At 43.6% G+C, this 17,683-nt stretch overlaps 1 protein-coding gene across 1 annotated transcript in view; it reads right to left on the bottom strand.

Annotated features, from left to right (window-relative positions):
- grik2 (glutamate receptor, ionotropic, kainate 2) overlaps positions 1-17,391 on the bottom strand; it is a 346,902-nt gene extending 329,511 nt beyond the window's left edge. Inside the window, exons 1-2 of the mRNA XM_080897244.1 lie at positions 17,305-17,391; positions 14,514-14,914 (exon numbers count right to left, since the gene is read on the bottom strand). Of these exons, the coding sequence (XP_080753370.1) occupies positions 14,514-14,628 (115 nt within the window). The 5' untranslated portion in view covers positions 14,629-14,914; positions 17,305-17,391. The remainder of the gene's footprint in view (positions 1-14,513; positions 14,915-17,304) is intronic.
- Positions 17,392-17,683: the final 292 nt, after the last annotated feature.

The raw sequence follows: 17,683 nt of genomic DNA, 5'->3' as shown, positions 1-17,683 counted from the left end.
GACCCAAATCTGATTTGACCAGTAGATCTGATGGAAGCCTCATGGCTGGCCATTAAGTGTGGCATTGGGGGTATTTACACGTAGAGTAGAAAGTAGAGATAACATATACATAACATATAAAAACATATAAATCAAGGCCACAGTCCGCACGCGTATTATCGGAGGCTCTACCTTACAATATAAAGCACCTTGAGGTGACTGTTGTTGTGATTTGGTGCTGTATAAATAACATTGAATTGAACAGTAAGTTCCTGCTTTGCGTACGCCTGATTGTTGGCCTGGGTGTGTTAGACCTGTGGGCCAATGTGTGGGAGTGTAACCATGACCAATAAGAAGATGTCGCATTTATGCAGTGTCTCCTCAGGAGGCTCTGCTGGTTCCCACTGAACACTGTGGAATATTTTCCACTCGAGCAGGCTCCTGATGATTTGGCCTCTGACCAAATGACAAAAGCTGATAATCATTTGGTGCACTCTGATTCAGTACATACATGGATCATTTCTAGTTGGTTGTATATAGTAAGTCCCAACATTCACTGTGAAAATCACGTCGTTTTTAGTGCCAAAAAGCTGCAGGGTGACACTTGTTACAACTGCCGTTTTAACAGAGCGTGCACTCTTCACACACATTAAAGGAAATGTATGAATTCACGAGTGTTAAATCTTTGAACACAAGCTCCAGTCTGTCAGTCCATTAGAATATCACCTACATCTTGAAATCCATGATCTGCAAGTTCATTCGTACAGAACTCACTTGGTTGCTAGACCCTGTGTCCTCTGCGATGCGTGAGGTGCACAGCAAACACTTAAAGTGATCTTTCTCCCTCTGAATGCTGTTTGGCAGAAAGCCTTGCAGGGCTTCTGACCCTGCTTGAAGAAAACTGAAAGAAAAGTCCAAGCACAACAAAGAATTAACTCTGAGAGGGTGAAAATAGCCCTGTATGAGAAACCTCTGCACCACACTCCACACTAAGGAACTACTAAAGACTTGAGCTTCTTGATTTAAATCTGACCTTTTCATACGAACACATCCCAGAGGAGAAACTGCACAGGACAGGTGATCACCACAATGAGCTGAAGACGGGAGGTGGTGGAGCGCACGAAGCAGAAGCAGGGTTGCAGAGCCAGAATACAAACCAGGTACAGCTGATCATGGTGGCACAGAAATCCACGTGGCACTCCTTAATAAGGATCATCATCAACCTGGCTTTGTACTAGCATTCTCAACAAACTATTGTTCTACCGGTCGGCACAGCTCACTGTGGAGACAGAAGCACAGACTCTGCAAAGAGCAGAGGAGGGGCTGTGTGTTTACTCTAATGCTAACTGGTGCACAAACAGACAGACACTCATCACAGCACTCACACTTTGATCTGTTCATGGTTGTCATTGTTGTAACTGTGTGTGTGCCATCGAGGATTACACTGCCTTGTTTTTATATAACAGTGTCACTATTAAGCACATGTGATACTTCTCAAACAATCCACGAGCTCCAGGGATGTCGGCCTTCACGTTGCCAGGTCCAGCCTGAGGAGAGCCACCACAGATACAGACTACAGGCTGAAGCTTCACAGTCATTCCAGGGAGGGGACCCCATTATACATAAGCTATAGATGCTATCAATAGCAACAGTGAAGCTCAATCACCTGCTTTGAAATGGAGCAGCACAGCAACACAAACAACCAATGACAACACAACATTTAGTGTTTGCACAGGAAATGTTGCAGTATTCGTCCTGGGCAGCAATCAGCTTCTGGAGGATCTTAACCTCTCACTGTCACCGTGGACTATCCTTAAACGGGTCCGTGCACTGTGGCAGTGAGAGGTCACACCCACACCATTGTGCCTGTCCGCTCCCAAAGGCCACATTACTTGTGGCTCTCACACCCACTGTGAGTAAGTGCTTTGAAAGGCTGGTGCTAAGCCACATCGAATCTTCACTGAGAGCCACTCTGGAGTAAAACCTGTTTGGATGGAGGGACAACAGGTCAACATCAGTACGTCTCTCCATGCTGCACTGACTCACCGTGAGTGTCAGGTGACACATGTCAGAATGCTATTCATAGATTTCAGCTCTACTTTCAGTACCATCATTCCCAGCAGATGAATAGAGTGAGGTTCATAATAAGGTTTAACTCCTACATTGGTAACAAAGGACAAGTGCTGTCTTTATTTTACAGACAAATATTTGGCAGGAAAGAAGTAATGACGGTTCTTAGCCTTATAAGACACGAGTACAGTAAAAGTGCAGGTTTCAGTATGAAATCATTGTAAACTGGAAGAACAAGTAAAAGGACGTGTTGCCGTGGTACGGCTTGTCATAGAAGTCACTCAGTGAAACACAGTACAATCATTAGTCTGACTGATGATGGCACAATACGTGAAACCACCTTTGGAAAGGATATTCTTGGGATTTTGAACTTCATTGCCCCTTGATCAGTTATTATGAAAACAGACAAATCACTTTTATCAGATTTGAAATGATCAATTTATTCCATCAGTTTGTCATCTGGGTCATTACCACCCACAGCTCTGGGGACAAGAAACTGGGAAGTAATGAATAAGCGTCGCCTACAGGTTCTGCACAAGCTGAGAAAGCAATAATGACATTTCATAGAGATGAGTTGTTTGTTTTTGGTTTTGCATCTAAAAATAGGATGCTAAATTGTGGGAGTGTGTGTCTAAAGAGGGGAGTGATACACAACAGTGTGAATGACACAGTACAGTTCAAGTTTGCCTGAGCGAGCTCACAGGCTGATGTGTGAAGATGGAACCAAAGACCTGACAACACATAAACTTATTCAACATAACTGACAATCTAACATTTGAACTAGTGTCAGATGATAACATTTGGAATATGTTAACAACGCCATTATGGAACAGTTTATAGGCCAACGGAGCATGGAGAGGTACTTTATCATTAAAAGCACTGCTCACAGCTGACTGTGGACGACACACAGACCGTCTCCACCCACACTGTCCTTAGTGACAGCATTTCATTTTCTACCATCAGTCATCAGGAGAGGGTCACCAGCCAACAAGCAAACGTCTCCCTGCATTACTGCACAGAGTCTATGCTTGCACTCTACAGCTGTGTATTTCTTGTCTTTTAGTAAGGATTGGTTCCTTTTATTTATTTATACAGCCACTGGGAGCGATCACCCTGCCATCACTGCAGCATGACATCCAACAATCAAAACTGAATGCTGTGCAACATACACAAGATACCCTCGTGTCCTCATCGCAGTGTCAGAAAGCAGCTTCTGCTCACTCGTAGTCGGGTTGCTGAGAAATGCAGCCACACATTTAACAGACATATATATATATATATATATATATATATATATATATATACAGCTCTGAGTGAAGGGGCACTTAGTGGTGAAAGGAGTGCAGATGGTAATACATAAACCGCATTTGCACAGCACAGTGTTCATTATGAGCACAAAGGCACTTGAAGGAGAGCAGCAGTGAATTTGAGTCTAAAAATATAAAAGCTCTGTGCTCAGCATTATTGGTTTTGTATAGGTGTACGCTCTCTCATATTGTGGAAGGAGGAGAGGAGTTTGTTATGTCCCATATCTGTCACCTTGAGCACAGACTACAAAATGCAAACAGCGCTCATGATGAAGTAGACTTTTAATAACTAATAGCAGAAAAAGCTGATTTCCCTCTCCCAGGAAGTGAAACAGCTCAGCCCTGAACATGCAATTGTTCCTCAGACACGAGTGCATGAAAAGTATGTTCTTTGAAAAATGTGGTTCCATCACATCAGATGAGTTTCTCTGATTGAGGTCAAAGTAGTTCAGCCAGCATACTTACAAATGAAATGACAGCTTAGCTCTGGCTCACCTTGACTTCTAACACTTCTCATTGAGTTTGCTCAGTACGAGCTAGCAAACACATTCCCAGTAAATATCACCGTGTCTGCGGTCACATGCACACTGAACGCAGCTTCACATTCACTCAAATCACTGCAGTAGTTTAAATATGATTGAAAAGTGATTATAAGATTGTGAACAAAGACAATGAGAGGCTCTTTCCAAACATGACAGCTCCCATTTTTACTGTACAGATTACTCATGCTGATGATTCCACCCACAACCTCTGCTTTCATCTGCTGTGTGTGTGTGTGTGTGTGTGTGTGTGTGTGTGTGTGTGTGTGTGTGTGTGTGTGTGTGTGTGTGTGTGTGTGTGTGTGTGTGTGTTTGATGATATAGTAATGTTACAGGCAAAGAAACCTGCTACACTGTTAAAACATATTCCTTATTTGTTCCTTATTTGTTCCTTATTTGTTCCTGACTGCTCAGTTTGATCTCAGTAAGGTCGGCAGTTTGGTACGTAAGTGCATGTCTTAAATAATTAGAATATAAACCTTCACATATTCTACAGTCAATAAATATAAACATGCTAATTCGAGGATTTTCTTTTGTCTTATTTGTAATCTTTGTGAATTCTAGCTGTTTCTGAAATGATTAGAATATTTTTTTAATTGAACCTTTCACATAGACAGTCCCACTGAGACGCAGTGTGTCATTAACAATGACACAACATATTAAAATGACAGACAGCTTTTTCCTAAATCAAAAAATAATTAACAATACAGAAAAGTCCAACTTCTCTGAAGCAGGTAAGTTTGTACAGTCATTGCTGAGTCAGGGCTCTCTCACCATCAGTGCAGCGGGCATGGAGGCGGTCAGCGTGTCACTGCTGAGGTATGACTGAAGCTCTGGACAACATTGGTTCTCTATGGGATTCCAGTCAGGTGAGTTTGTTGGCCACCAAGTGCAGTAACAGGTTTGTGAGCAAAGTAAACAGTAGTAGTTTGGAGGTGCTCTAAAAATGTTAGATGGCTGTTACCTTTGGACCCAAACCATCACACTGCACCTCAAACATCCTGGAAGCTTCTTCCACTACAACCTTGTTTTCCAAATGAGCTGCAAAATTTGCTATCACCGTAAAACAATCTTCACAAAAACTAAATCCTCAGTCCAGGTGAGAAACGTCTTGTGTTTTCAGCATTTCAAACGTGCCTTCGTGTTAGGCCTGTGATAGTTGCAGCCCATTTATGGTGGCTCTTGATGCGACCCCGAGTCCATTTCTTGGAAAACTATCCCAAATACCTGGAAGGACCGTCAAGAATTTTCCTGACAATATCCACAGGGCTGCACCCTTGTCTCATGCTTGTGTATTTCTTTTCCTACTCCAGCTTTCTATTAATACGCCTCTACAAACAGCCATCTTTGTCAGCTATGACCTTCGGTGGTTTATGCCAATGAATGTCATCTGAACAACTGTCGAGTCAGCAGTCTTCCCCATGATTGCGTCTGTGTGTATACAGTGTGTCCTAAGCAAGCTTGGAATAACTGCTTCTGCCTGCATGCACTAAGATGTGCTTGATAGATAAGACGTCTGACAAAGTCTCTGTTTTATTACTGAATGACCCAGTGTGTGTGAAAAGCCTCCATCAATCAAAAAGATCGTTTTGGTCAACAGGTTTATATGATGTGTCTTCGCTTGCCGGAGGTTTCTTCCTGTTAAAAGGGAGTTTTTCCTTCCCACTGTTGCCAAAGTGCTGCTCATAGGGGGTCATATGATTGTTGGGTTTTTCTCTGTATCTATGAAGCGCCTTGAGGCGACTTATGTTGTGATTTGGCGCTATATAAATAAAATTGAATTGAATTGAATTGAATTAGCTGTAGGGCGATTACTGTGGCAGATAACTTTAACCCTTGTATGGTGTTCGGGTCTGTGAGACCCGTGTTCAGTTTTTTTCAAAAGAAAAATTAAACAATTAATTATTTTTTCACGTGTAAATGTGTTGTGTCTTTCCACTCACTCCACTTGATTATAACTGATTTATTTATAACATTTTATATAAAAGAAAAACGAGAAGCACATTAATTCATAAATGTGATCTAACAAAGGTAAAGGGAAAAAATTAACCATGTTTGCTGTTCATATGTCTTGTAATTGGGATGAAGTAAACATCTGTTGAGTAATTTAACATAAAATTGTTTGATAGTGTTAATTTGGAAAGCCAAAACTCTAGCGGGTCCACCAGACCCATGAACACTGGCTGAGTAACAAAAATACGAACACCACACAAGGGTTAAGCTAATTAGCTCCTGTTTATCACATGGTTCAAGGTTAGAAACTTGGACAGATAATAACACATAACAGTTTTTATTCCAACGCTAACTTTGTAGATTTGTAGATCTCAGTGCTCTGCCTGTGTGGGTTTACTCTCCGCCTTCGTTCGGCTCCTCTTGAGTTTTTCCGGTTTGACTTTCCTCCTCTGGTCCTTCCTGAATGAACTCACCTGTGCCCTGTTATTCCTTTTCCTGGTGATTCTTTGTTCCCCTCATCTTCCCAAGTCTTCATTTGTGCTCCCTGTGTTTTGGATTTCATTGCTTCTGGATTTTGTCAGTCTTTTGAACTGTCATGCCTCTTTAGTGTGACGTGAATATAAAAAGAAGCTTATTATCTGGTGCCAGCCTCTCTTTGAGTTGTTGTATTAAACTAGGCTAACCATGCCTGACTCTCATTTGTGCTGAACACATAGATATGAGATTCATATCGATACTGTCATTTTACTGTTACAGAAAGCAAACATAACATTTTCCTGGAAGGTTGACTAATTCTCAAATGACACTTGAAACAGCATCCTCTGCCTTGTGAATTGAATCTTTTTCCCAGTCCTCTGTCTGCCCTGAGTTCTGCTTTGTGCCCCAGAGGGTTTCATCACAATCCCCGCTGAATCTTTAACATGCTCCATGGATTCATATTATAATCACACTCAAACCACAGAGCCTGTTCTGCCAAATACTGTATATAAATGATCCAATCTCCTTTGATGTACAGTAATCCTGTCTGACTAGAGTGCAATTCAAAATCCATAACCTGCCTCATTTTTCAACCTCGACCTTATTTTCTTTCTTTTTTCTTCCATCATCACTATTGATTATGTTCAAGATTTCATCACTTACTTCACCAGCTAGCGTGAAGTAAGTGCTCGAGTAGACTTGAAATATGGCTCCTCAAAATACACACACACACAGCAATAAGACCTGCATCCCCAATGCTTATTTATATATATACCCTGCTGGGGTAATAGGCTGGCCAAAGGAGGAGATAGAAGCCACTGACATAAAGACAAGAAAGCTCCTTACCATGCATGGAGGGTTTCACCCCAAGTCCAGCACCCTGAGGCTGTACGCTAAGCGGAAGGAAGGGGGCCGGGGACTGGTGAGTGTCAGCACCACAGTCCAGGATGAGACAAGGAACATCCAAGAATACATCACAAAGATGGCCCCAACTGACCGAGTGCTCAGTGAATACCTCAGGCAGCAGAAACCCAAGAAAGAGGAGGGAGACGAGGAACCATCATGGAAGGACAGGCCCCTGCACGGTATGTACCACCGGCAGATAGAGGAGGTGGCTGATATCCAGAAATCCTACCAGTGGCTGGACAAAGCTGGACTGAAAGACAGCACAGAGGCACTAATCATGGCAGCACAAGAACAAGCTCTGAGTACAAGATCCATAGAGGCTGGGGTCTATCACACCAGGCAAGACCCCAGGTGCAGGCTGTGTAAAGATGCCCCAGAGACAATCCAGCACATAACAGCAGGGTGCAAGATGCTAGCAGGCAAGGCATACATGGAACGCCATAACCAAGTGGCCGGCATAGTGTACAGGAACATCTGTGCCGAGTATAACCTAGAAGTCCCGAGGTCAAAATGGGAGATGCCCCCAAGGGTGGTGGAGAATGACCGAGCTAAGATCCTGTGGGACTTCCAGATACAGACGGACAAAATGGTGGTGGCTAACCAACCGGACATAGTGGTGGTAGACAAACAGAAGAAGACGGCCGTAGTGATCGATGTAGCGGTTCCCAATGACAGCAATATCAGGAAGAAGGAACACGAGAAGCTGGAGAAATACCAAGGGCTCAGAGAAGAGCTCGAGAGGATGTGGAGGGTGAAGGTAACGGTGGTCCCCGTGGTAATCGGAGCACTAGGTGCGGTGACTCCCAAGCTAGGCGAGTGGCTCCAGCAGATCCCGGGAACAACATCGGAGATCTCTGTCCAGAAGAGCGCAGTCCTGGGAACAGCTAAGATACTGCAGGACCCTCAAGCTCCCAGGCCTCTGGTAGAGGACCCGAGCTTGAAGGATAAACCGCCCGCAGGGGCGAGGGGGGAATTTTTTAATATATATATAGCTATATAGATACACACACACAAACATATATATATATATATATATATATATATATATAGATAGATAGATAGATAGATAGATAGATAGATAGATAGATAGATAGATAGATAGATAGATAGATAGATAGATAGATAGATAGATAGATGTATATATATTATCTATCTCTCTCTTCATGTTCGTGTTATATTGGATTTTCTGTATACCAGGTCTGTTGCCTAGGAAATATCGCTGATGTCATCATTTCCATGAAAACACAAGAAGGATACATTGCAGCGTTTTGCTGGCAGTGTTGTGTCTCGTGTGGCGACACAAATTTAGAAAGTGTGACAACACACGCAGTAAACAGTACAAGCAATCCCATTGTGGCCGTCCAAACAGTAAAGATGAAAATCATCATAGTCTCTTATATCATATTGTCTCTTTTCTGAGTGTGTGTGTGTGTGTGTGTGTGTGTGTGTGTGTGTGTGTGTGTGTGTGTGTGTGTGTGTGTGTGTCATGTCTAAATACTAAATGCAAATCTTTGACACATTACAGTCGACACACAGTTTAAATACTCGACGGCCTTTCTGCCTTTGAGCAATTTTCACGGGATTTTAACTCCACTATGTTTCCTTTTAGGATCTGGGAACTATGGAAGCTCGTTTCCCCGCCTGAGTAAAATACCACTGATAACTTGAAATTTCAGATTAATAATTAGGTATCTTTAAATTTGAAGTTAATAAATTACATTTACATTTCAGTGAAAGTTACAATTCCTGTGTCTAAACACGAATAACCAGAGAACATGTTGCTATGTCATAAACTCCTGGGACTGAGTAGAAGCTTTCTGATCACAATTACTGACATTTTGTTTTGTCATCCAGAATTCAAAATTGTGAGATAAGTATCTCAAAATGCAAATTTCATGACTCAAACTTTTCCGGTGAGGTAGCTGTGCCAGTGAGGAAACTCTGTGAATGAGCTTTTTAACCAGAAGCAGATGGAAAAGATACGCAAAAATAAACACGTTTCAGAGGCAGAACCAAGCTCCATCAGGACTCCTCCAGTTACTCACAGCTTTATATGAAATAGTCACAAAAAGTCATCTAGTGTTGCTCTAACTTTCCGTGTTTTTGTCGTATAAATTTGACCTTGTGGTTTGTGTTTGCTCACATTATTATTATTGGACTGCACTTTCATTCATACATGTGACTCTGAAGGTTCTCAGTCATCCAGGTCATCGTAGTCTAAGGAGCTTGTAAAGAAAAGCGTCTGGACTTCTTTAAGTTGCTTGAAGACGTTTCACCTCTCATCCGAGAAGCTTCTTCAGTTCTAAGGTCAAATGGTGGAGAGTCCCAGATATAAACCTAGTGGGAGTTTCCCCCCAAAGAGGGACAATGGACCCTCTGATGATCCTCTACCCTAATCACATGAGCCAAAGCATGAAAATTGGTGTAATCACAATCAGCCGAGGTTTTGGGTGAGCTCAAAGGCTATTTTAAAGCGCATGGCACAGAAGAGCCACCTCCACGGGACAAGACTCAGCAGTCCATCTGCATCTTAAGGATAAAGGTCACTCTTTCGAGGATGCCAACGTTCACATTTTGGACAGAGAGGACAGATGGTTTGAAAGAGGAGTGAAAGAAGCATCTATGTCCACTGTGAGCGACCATCTTTGAACAGAGGCGGGGTTTACGACACCAACTCTCTGCCATCTATAATCCAGTTTTGAGATCCTCCCCAGACGCCTTAACGCCCACTCACATCCTGGGCCATCTGACCTCAGGAATTCACATGATAAGGTGGGGCCAGGTTTCACAATGAACTCACCCGAAACTCTGGCTGATTGGGACCCACACCCAGTTTCACACCTTGGCTCAGGCGATTAGAGGATCATCAGGGGGTCCTTTTGTCCCTCTGTGGGGGGAAACTCCCACTGGGTTTATATCTGGACTCTCCACCATTTGACCTTAGAACTGAAGAAGCTTCTCGGATGAGAGGTGAAACGTCTTCAAGTAACTTAAAGAAGTCCAGACGCTTTTCTTTCCAAATCCATACATGTGACTCATGTGTTTTGGTAACACATATTTTCACAGACTCTAAATTTAGAAAAACATACGTTGACCACATTTGAAAGATTCACTTTGTAGTTTTATTGAAATGTATATTTATTTTATTATTATTCCAAAAATTGCAGCACTGGTTGTTACATATGATAATAATACATTTGTATTTAAGGCACACTTTTCCAGTCTCACTGACCTCTGACCTCCTCTGATGCTAATGTTAAAAAAAAATCATGTGCGTAAAAAATGAAGTAATAGAGAAATCACACGCTGTCGTTGTTTCACACTTTAGACTCGGCTCACATGATTACATCTCACTACACAAAGCCTGTAAGTCACGGCAAGACACTGAATCACTGACACACAATCAGAGCTACACACACACGTGTTCATGATAAAGACACACAGACGTCAGCACTGAGCTTTATTTGAGTACAGAAAGGAAACATTTATATTTGGACTTGATTGTTCCTGTGTTTGGCCTCGACACGACCACAGTGGATTTAAAACAAGCAGCTGTTGAACAAAACAGCTGCTTGTTTTGTTCAACAGCTGCTTGGTCTGTTTAGGTCCAGCCTGTCCTGTCCATCGTCTCCATGTCCAAAGGCCATAAAGAGGCTGCTCAGAACGATTGTCCTCTTTTCACTGCTCATCTAACGACACCCTCGGGATCGGGTGTGAAGTCTTTCAGGTTATCACCGTGTAGAGACGACCATATTTCCTTATGTGTGACTCTCTCAGACTCTTTTCACTTCTGTTAACTCTCTTTGTCATCAGACTTTCTCTTCTTCTACCATCTGTTACCACCTGCTCGACAGACTTTATTTGCCGCAGAGTAAATATCGTGGTGGGCCATAAAGAGAGCAGCTCATTTACTGCTCGTGGTCCAAATGTTTGACGTAGTTCCTGGCTGTCTGTGCAGCCTCCATGACTGCCATTCTCCTTTATAGAAACAGGAAGAAATCCCATCCTTCAGCTGAGCATCCAAACACAGTTTAATGCTTTTGGAGTGACATCTGTGATCAGTCATATTCCTGGAAAAACACACCTAACGCTACATTAATTAGCTTGTTTGGTTCTGACACGATATTGCACAGCACACTTTGCTGTACATTACTTTCAAGTATCTTTTGGTTCTCTGCAAATCATTTTATTTGCAATGAGTGAGGCCCAGGCCAGGTCTACTCTTCTGTTCACTTATTGACAGTCAGGCTTGTCGGGGAGTGAGGTCTGGCCCTGACCTGCAGCATTTAGCTTGTATGGCCCATTAAACACTGACCTTCATACTAATGCTCACCAGTGCAGCCAATGCAACATACTCAACACCCATGCTGGAGACATAACAGAGGCACGGTGCAAACTTTACTGTACAGAAATCCAATTTCAACTCGCTTCTTTCAGATTTGAGGATCTTTGTACGACTGATGAAAAATGCTCTATTTTGACAACTTTCTATAGTCGGAGCACCTCTTCGACCTAAACTTCTCTGTTAATGTTGCTTTTTCTAAGTGGTAGAGCCGTCTGCTTTCTAACACCAGCTCGGGAGGTGAACGTATGAAACACAGTGCCCCAGTATTTCTGTGAGGTGCCCCTGAATGTGACTTCTTCCACACACAGGTAATCCAATTTGACCTCACCTGTGTGCATTACATCTCCTCAAAACTCTGGGACATCTCAGCAGAGGCAGCAGGCTGGAGTCAATGTTACACAGATACTAGGTCCCATGTCATCACGGGTCAGTGCTTCCAGCTGATCCAACTCGGGCTTTAGCTTCAATGGGCCATGGGAAAATTCAGTTACGAGGTTTCTGTCAGCATGTGTCTGTCTTCAAAAGACACACGATCACATTTAAAGTCTCGCTGCGATGTAATGTCTCTGTTCTCTGCTCAGCTGGATAAAAATAATTTTAAGCGTTTAAAAGTTCTGTTTCAAAGGTTTTATAAGAACTCAGTGTTCCTGTAACGTCTGTTTGCTCTCCCAGGAGCCGGGCACACCAGCCGCGGCAGCTTTACTCTATTGGTTTTTTGGGAGTGTATTTCTAACAGTGACGACTCTTAAATGTGCTGAATTGGTTGTGAGCTTCTACTTGCTGTAACTGCTGTTCCAGCTCACATAGGCTGAAGTGTGGAGTAATACCGAGTGTTCAGGAGTTATCTGACCCACCGTGTTCATGAAATCTAGCCTGCTAACATCCCACAAGCTGTACCTGCTTGGGACTGTGTTCCTGCCGTTACCTGTTTTATTTCATCTGCTTGTTTGATATCTTAGTTAGCTCTGTTTTAACCACCAGGTTTCTTCCCGTCTCTATGTACATATACGTGTGCAGCTATGCAGGGCGACTTACAAAGAAGCTGCAAGCAAAGGTGACTGCAATAACAGCATCATCCTCAGAGAGGATCATTTGATGATGATGATTACTGTTAATGCTTTACAGTCACTGTGATTCCAGAATTTTGTCATGTATGGACTTTGGACTTTCACATGTCTTCCTTGCTGTTTGATAATAAGGTGCATTAAACCTGTAACTGTAGTTGAGTTTTTGCAGGGTTAACCTCTCTATTTGGTGAAATCTGACTATATGGGAGGACTAAGGGAAAAACGTCAGTATGCACTGAGCCTTAGGGAATACATGCATGAAAAAAATGCAATTAATGGGCCCCTATAGTTCTACATGTCGTCATCACTGGGCCTGTGTCTTCTGTGACAGTCTCAATATGTCTTGCGACTAACATGACGTCATTCCTGACACAGAGCCTGAAAATTCAAATCTCAAACACAAAACGCAGGGATATGAAGTGTGTCCACTGACAGACGCTGATGAGCTGGACCATGGGGAAGCATGTTTTGCGGTTCGTCAGCAGCATCTTTAACTTTGATTTTGACGGCTGGTTATTTAGTGTGTTTTTTACAAGTTTGCCCACCTATCTGCAAACAGCATGCTTAATATTAATGTACATTTGTGTTGTCCCAGGATAAAGGACTCTAATGGATATTTGATGCAGTGCTTACACTGAATGTTTCAGCAGGTCCATTGCATTCTGTAATGAAAGCTTGATGCCTCCTGAGCACACACAAGTGGCCGGCGGGTGGCAAAAAAGCAACAACCTGTCCCACAGGCCGGTTAATCACAGAGCAGTAAAGGACTGTGGTGCTAATGGGGCATTCTGTGTCCACTCTACATGTGCACTGAATAAGTGTGGGAGGCAGTCAGCGTAATGCAAAGACACACCGACGAGCCCAGAGTCTCCTCGTTCTCTTCACGTGTGTCGTGTAGATCCAACACAGCTCCACCAGCAGAAAATCAATTTGCACTTCATCACTTCCTATTAATGAATTCAAGAAATGTTCACCGTGGCTTTAATTACACAGGATCCTTTTACTATATTTATTTTCAGTGAATAAACGGCGTGATGTTGTTAAGAAGAAGCACGTTTATGTTAAAACACTTTGTGCATTCTGCGTATGTCTGTGTTTGTATGTGGCTTTACGTCTGTTCCTCACCGTGACCTGATGGATGAAATTCAACAAAAAGTTGACCTTTGTTCAATTATTTTCGTCACTATTTTAGCCACACTGTTCGGTGAAATCAGTGGCTTTAAGCTTTTGCAAGCATCGCATTCAAGTCTGTAAATTAGTCAATTCAACTTGTATTTAAAATAATTCGAGAATATAATTTAATGTAATAAAATGATGCAGCTACAAAATCATGGGGGTTGGAAGATGTCCTGCCTGCGTATCATTTAGCATGAATGTGTTAGAAAAACCACATGTGGTTCCTTTGTTGTATTCTAAAGCATCCAGATGTGTTTCTGAGCGTCAGCACGGAGTTAAAGTGTATGAATATTATTCTTTGTATAAAAGAAATAATAAGTGTAATTTCACAAAAATCACCACATCAGTACATCACACCTGAAATCACCTCATTAAACACACGGGTGGGATAAGCGCATCACTCCTGTTAACATCTGTGAATGTTTACGCTGGTAATTTTGTTACACACTGCCCACTCCCTTAAACTTGTGGGCCATTCATAAATTCGTTCTGTGCAGCAGGTCTGTGCCAACTCTCTGAACACACGACCCTTACGCCAAATTTCTTGGTACTCTGCAAATAACAGTCAGAAGAGCAGAGCAGGGACAGGGAGAAACAGCGAGTCTCCAACAGGTGGGGATGGAGCAACATCATTTATGGGGTGAAAACACAGCAGTGAAACTTTTGAACAGAAGACAGAAAAGAAGCAGCTTACCAAATCTCAGGACATGTGGCATCCCATGTAAAAGCCCCACACAGTGTGTTAGCAGCAGTAGAAGCTTGACGGTGCACCTGAGCCTGGCTTTAAATATCAGGTGGGGGATCTTCATGGTGCTTGTTTGGTGCGCTGGATTTAAATCCCTGGATCGGTATATTCCTCTGTATTGTTTTCTCTTTAACCCAAACGACGTGAATTCAGGCAGCTGTAAGATCAAGGCATGATCTTCACCAGCGGGCTGAGCAGCGGTTTTCCCACATCCATTTGGCAAGAGGGGAAAAATCAGTACGAGTCCAGCTCACTGCGCCAAGAAGAAAAAGACCTCAGCTGAGGAAAAGGATGGTGAATGTGGAGGTGGTGGTGTCGGGGCATCCATGCTAGGCGGGGAAATCCATTTACTGAAAGACAAAGGAAGAGATAGAAGAGGGTGAGAGTTGGGGCTGGGGGGAGGGGTGGGGGGTTACCGAAGTGACAAAGTGAGAGTGAAAGACAGTGAAGCGGTCTGAGCAGCCTCCCCAGTCCGAGCTCCTCCCGCTGCACTGCCGCACAGCATCTGACGTCGAGCGCATAGGATGGACGGGGCTGCTCACACTTCACTCTTGGATCTGTGTCCCCTACCCAAAGTGCCATACCTCCCGCACTCCTTTCCCTGCTGTATCCCCGGCCAGCTTGCCAGCCGCCGCGCTGACGTTTCTCCGGTTCGGCTCAATCTGCGTCGGCCGAACACCGTCGTGCACAGCCCCATAAAAGCCAAGCCATGAATTCGAAATGATCGCCAGTGTTTGATCGAAGTCATTCAAGCACGGACTGCGTGGGCTCCATGTGTGAAGCAAAGCTGTCACTGTAACTCAGCGTGATGAATAGGCTGCGCTCGGCGCGCCGGTGTTTCAGCACTCGACTTCTGTCTTTGGAATTACTTTTCCTTTTTTGAAATTCATTCTTCTCAGACCGAGACTGGGCAACCTGTTAGACACAAGCCTCGATATCAAATTTACATTTCACCTGTTTCGTGCCTGACTCTGGAGGCACTGTCGTTTTATAGCAGCACAGAATTATTGAAGGTGAAGTCCGTGTGACTGGAACGCTCTCTATTCGGATGGCATTTAGAAATGAAACAATATACTCAGCTAACATTTTAACAACAGTCACAGGATTTTTAGGCAAAAAAGCCCCAAAAAACTAAATGTATTTGTTTCTAAATTTTCAGTTAGAATTTCAGTCATCATATTAATGTGCTGCATAATTTCCGAAATTTATAGATTATAAACGCAGACGCGGCGAAGGTGTACGGAAGTGGGGATAATTTAAAATGCATTAAATAAAAATATATTCGCTCCAATCCCAGCTGCCAACTACTGAAAATACAAGGTAAATAAGGTAATGATGACGGAGTGCTAACACGGACTTTCTCCGTGGGCTTTAACGTTTAGGCCACGGACTTTAGTCTGGCTTTGAGTTTTCCACAGCGCAGACACCGCCTGTGTTTCACATCCAGCTTTTCATTGCGGCTATTTCAGCACCTGAACAGAGAATGTTTGTTAAAGCAGGAGATACTCCGAGTGTGTTTCAGCACCACGAACAGAGGCTTGATTTCACCGAGGCTTCAGCAGGAGATCACTGGCTTTCACATATGCTCCCGTTATGATGCCAGCTTCCTCTGCTCGCTTGCCTCCTTAATTAGCAGAGATGTTCTGTTTGGACTGATGATCCATAGTTTGGGTCAGGGTTATCCTGTTACTCCTAAGCGTCTGATTCCATATTTGCAATCATTTTTTGTAGGCAACACAGAAAACTACTGCTGTGCCCGCCATTTATAGACATGCAGGTGGGTGTGCAGAAGGTAAATGTAAAACGATTCTGGTGAATATTGTGTGAGGGCCATTACACCTCACCTGTCACACCAAATAACTGATATTACTGCTGTATTACTATTGGCTGTGATTGTAACGTTGTTTGTCATTTCATCCTCAGATTTCACAGGACGTTACTATGTTTGCTAAATCAAAAGGAAATTACAACCTCGAGTTAAAAGCTGGACACAAAGGTCGGGAGAAAAACAAGAGGCAGCTTTACAAGCTAATGTAGAGAAGTGCTGGACTGTACAGGTAAAAATGACCTCACACTTGGCACCAGCACACAGACTCATCCGGATCTCTCCTATTTTCACAGACAGACTTGCAGGTCAACAAATGTCCCTTTGTGCATTTGGAAAGGGCGTAAAGAGCGCATGAGAGGAGCCTCTCCACCGGCAGCACTGCCCGATGATAAAGTTGATTTACAGCTAATGCGCTTGTGGACTGTGGGTTTCAAATGTGCGGCTCATCTCCTGAGTTTCCATCAAACCGCGCGAACTAGAGACGTTATTTACGGATCATTCATAAAGTGGATCATGGTGGAAATTTAACGACCCTTGTAATGTCTTACGAGCCCACAGCAGTAAGAGCACCAGGCCGAGAACGAGGAGAAAGAGGAGGAGGTAGTCGTAAGGTGACAAGCGTCTCTACACAGAGGTCGTGCATAAACATGGGAGGTCACTTTCCTTCAGAGTTTCTGAAGCACAAATCCGAGCCGTGTTTGAGACATGGACATCGTTCTTTCTAAAGGTGTCTGGATAAAGTGCACGGACCAACTTCAAACCGCGCCTGAGGCGTCAGCGGCGGAGGTTGGAAAACGACGCGAAAAAGCTTCTACCTGGGTCTGATCTGTTTCCACACGACCTGACCTGTTCCTGAACAAATCCAGAGGATCGTGAAATAAGTGTAAAGTTTGGAGAAAAAAGCGTGCCTACCTCAGACAGAGCGTGAGCAGAGAAGAGTCATCAAAGCAGCACAAAGAAGTTGATTTGTTTCTATGGAAGAACCGTGTCGCTTCCCCCGCGCTCTCATCTGGTAGCGCTGAGCTCCGGCCGTGGGGGAGACACGCCTCCTGTCGGACAGCAGGACGCACTGCTTAAAGCAACAGGGGGACGCTCCGGACTGAAGGCTCACCGTCTGCAGCTTCCCCCAGCGGGGCGACTGTCAGCTCAGACTGAGGCTCCAATCCTTTAGATGCCTACACCTTACAGTTTGGGGTTGTGGCAGTGACCACAGGACATACCGGCTCGGTAAGCCTGATCCCGTAGATTGCTTATATGCCACGAGGCTGAATAAATGCGCATCACAATGGGA

This window comes from Rhamphochromis sp. 'chilingali' (genome assembly GCF_963969265.1).
Source record: "Rhamphochromis sp. 'chilingali' genome assembly, chromosome: 11".
Taxonomy (NCBI): domain Eukaryota; kingdom Metazoa; phylum Chordata; class Actinopteri; order Cichliformes; family Cichlidae; genus Rhamphochromis; species Rhamphochromis sp. 'chilingali'.
Note: the sequence above shows the minus strand (reverse complement) of the source record. Positions and strands in the feature narration are given on the sequence as shown.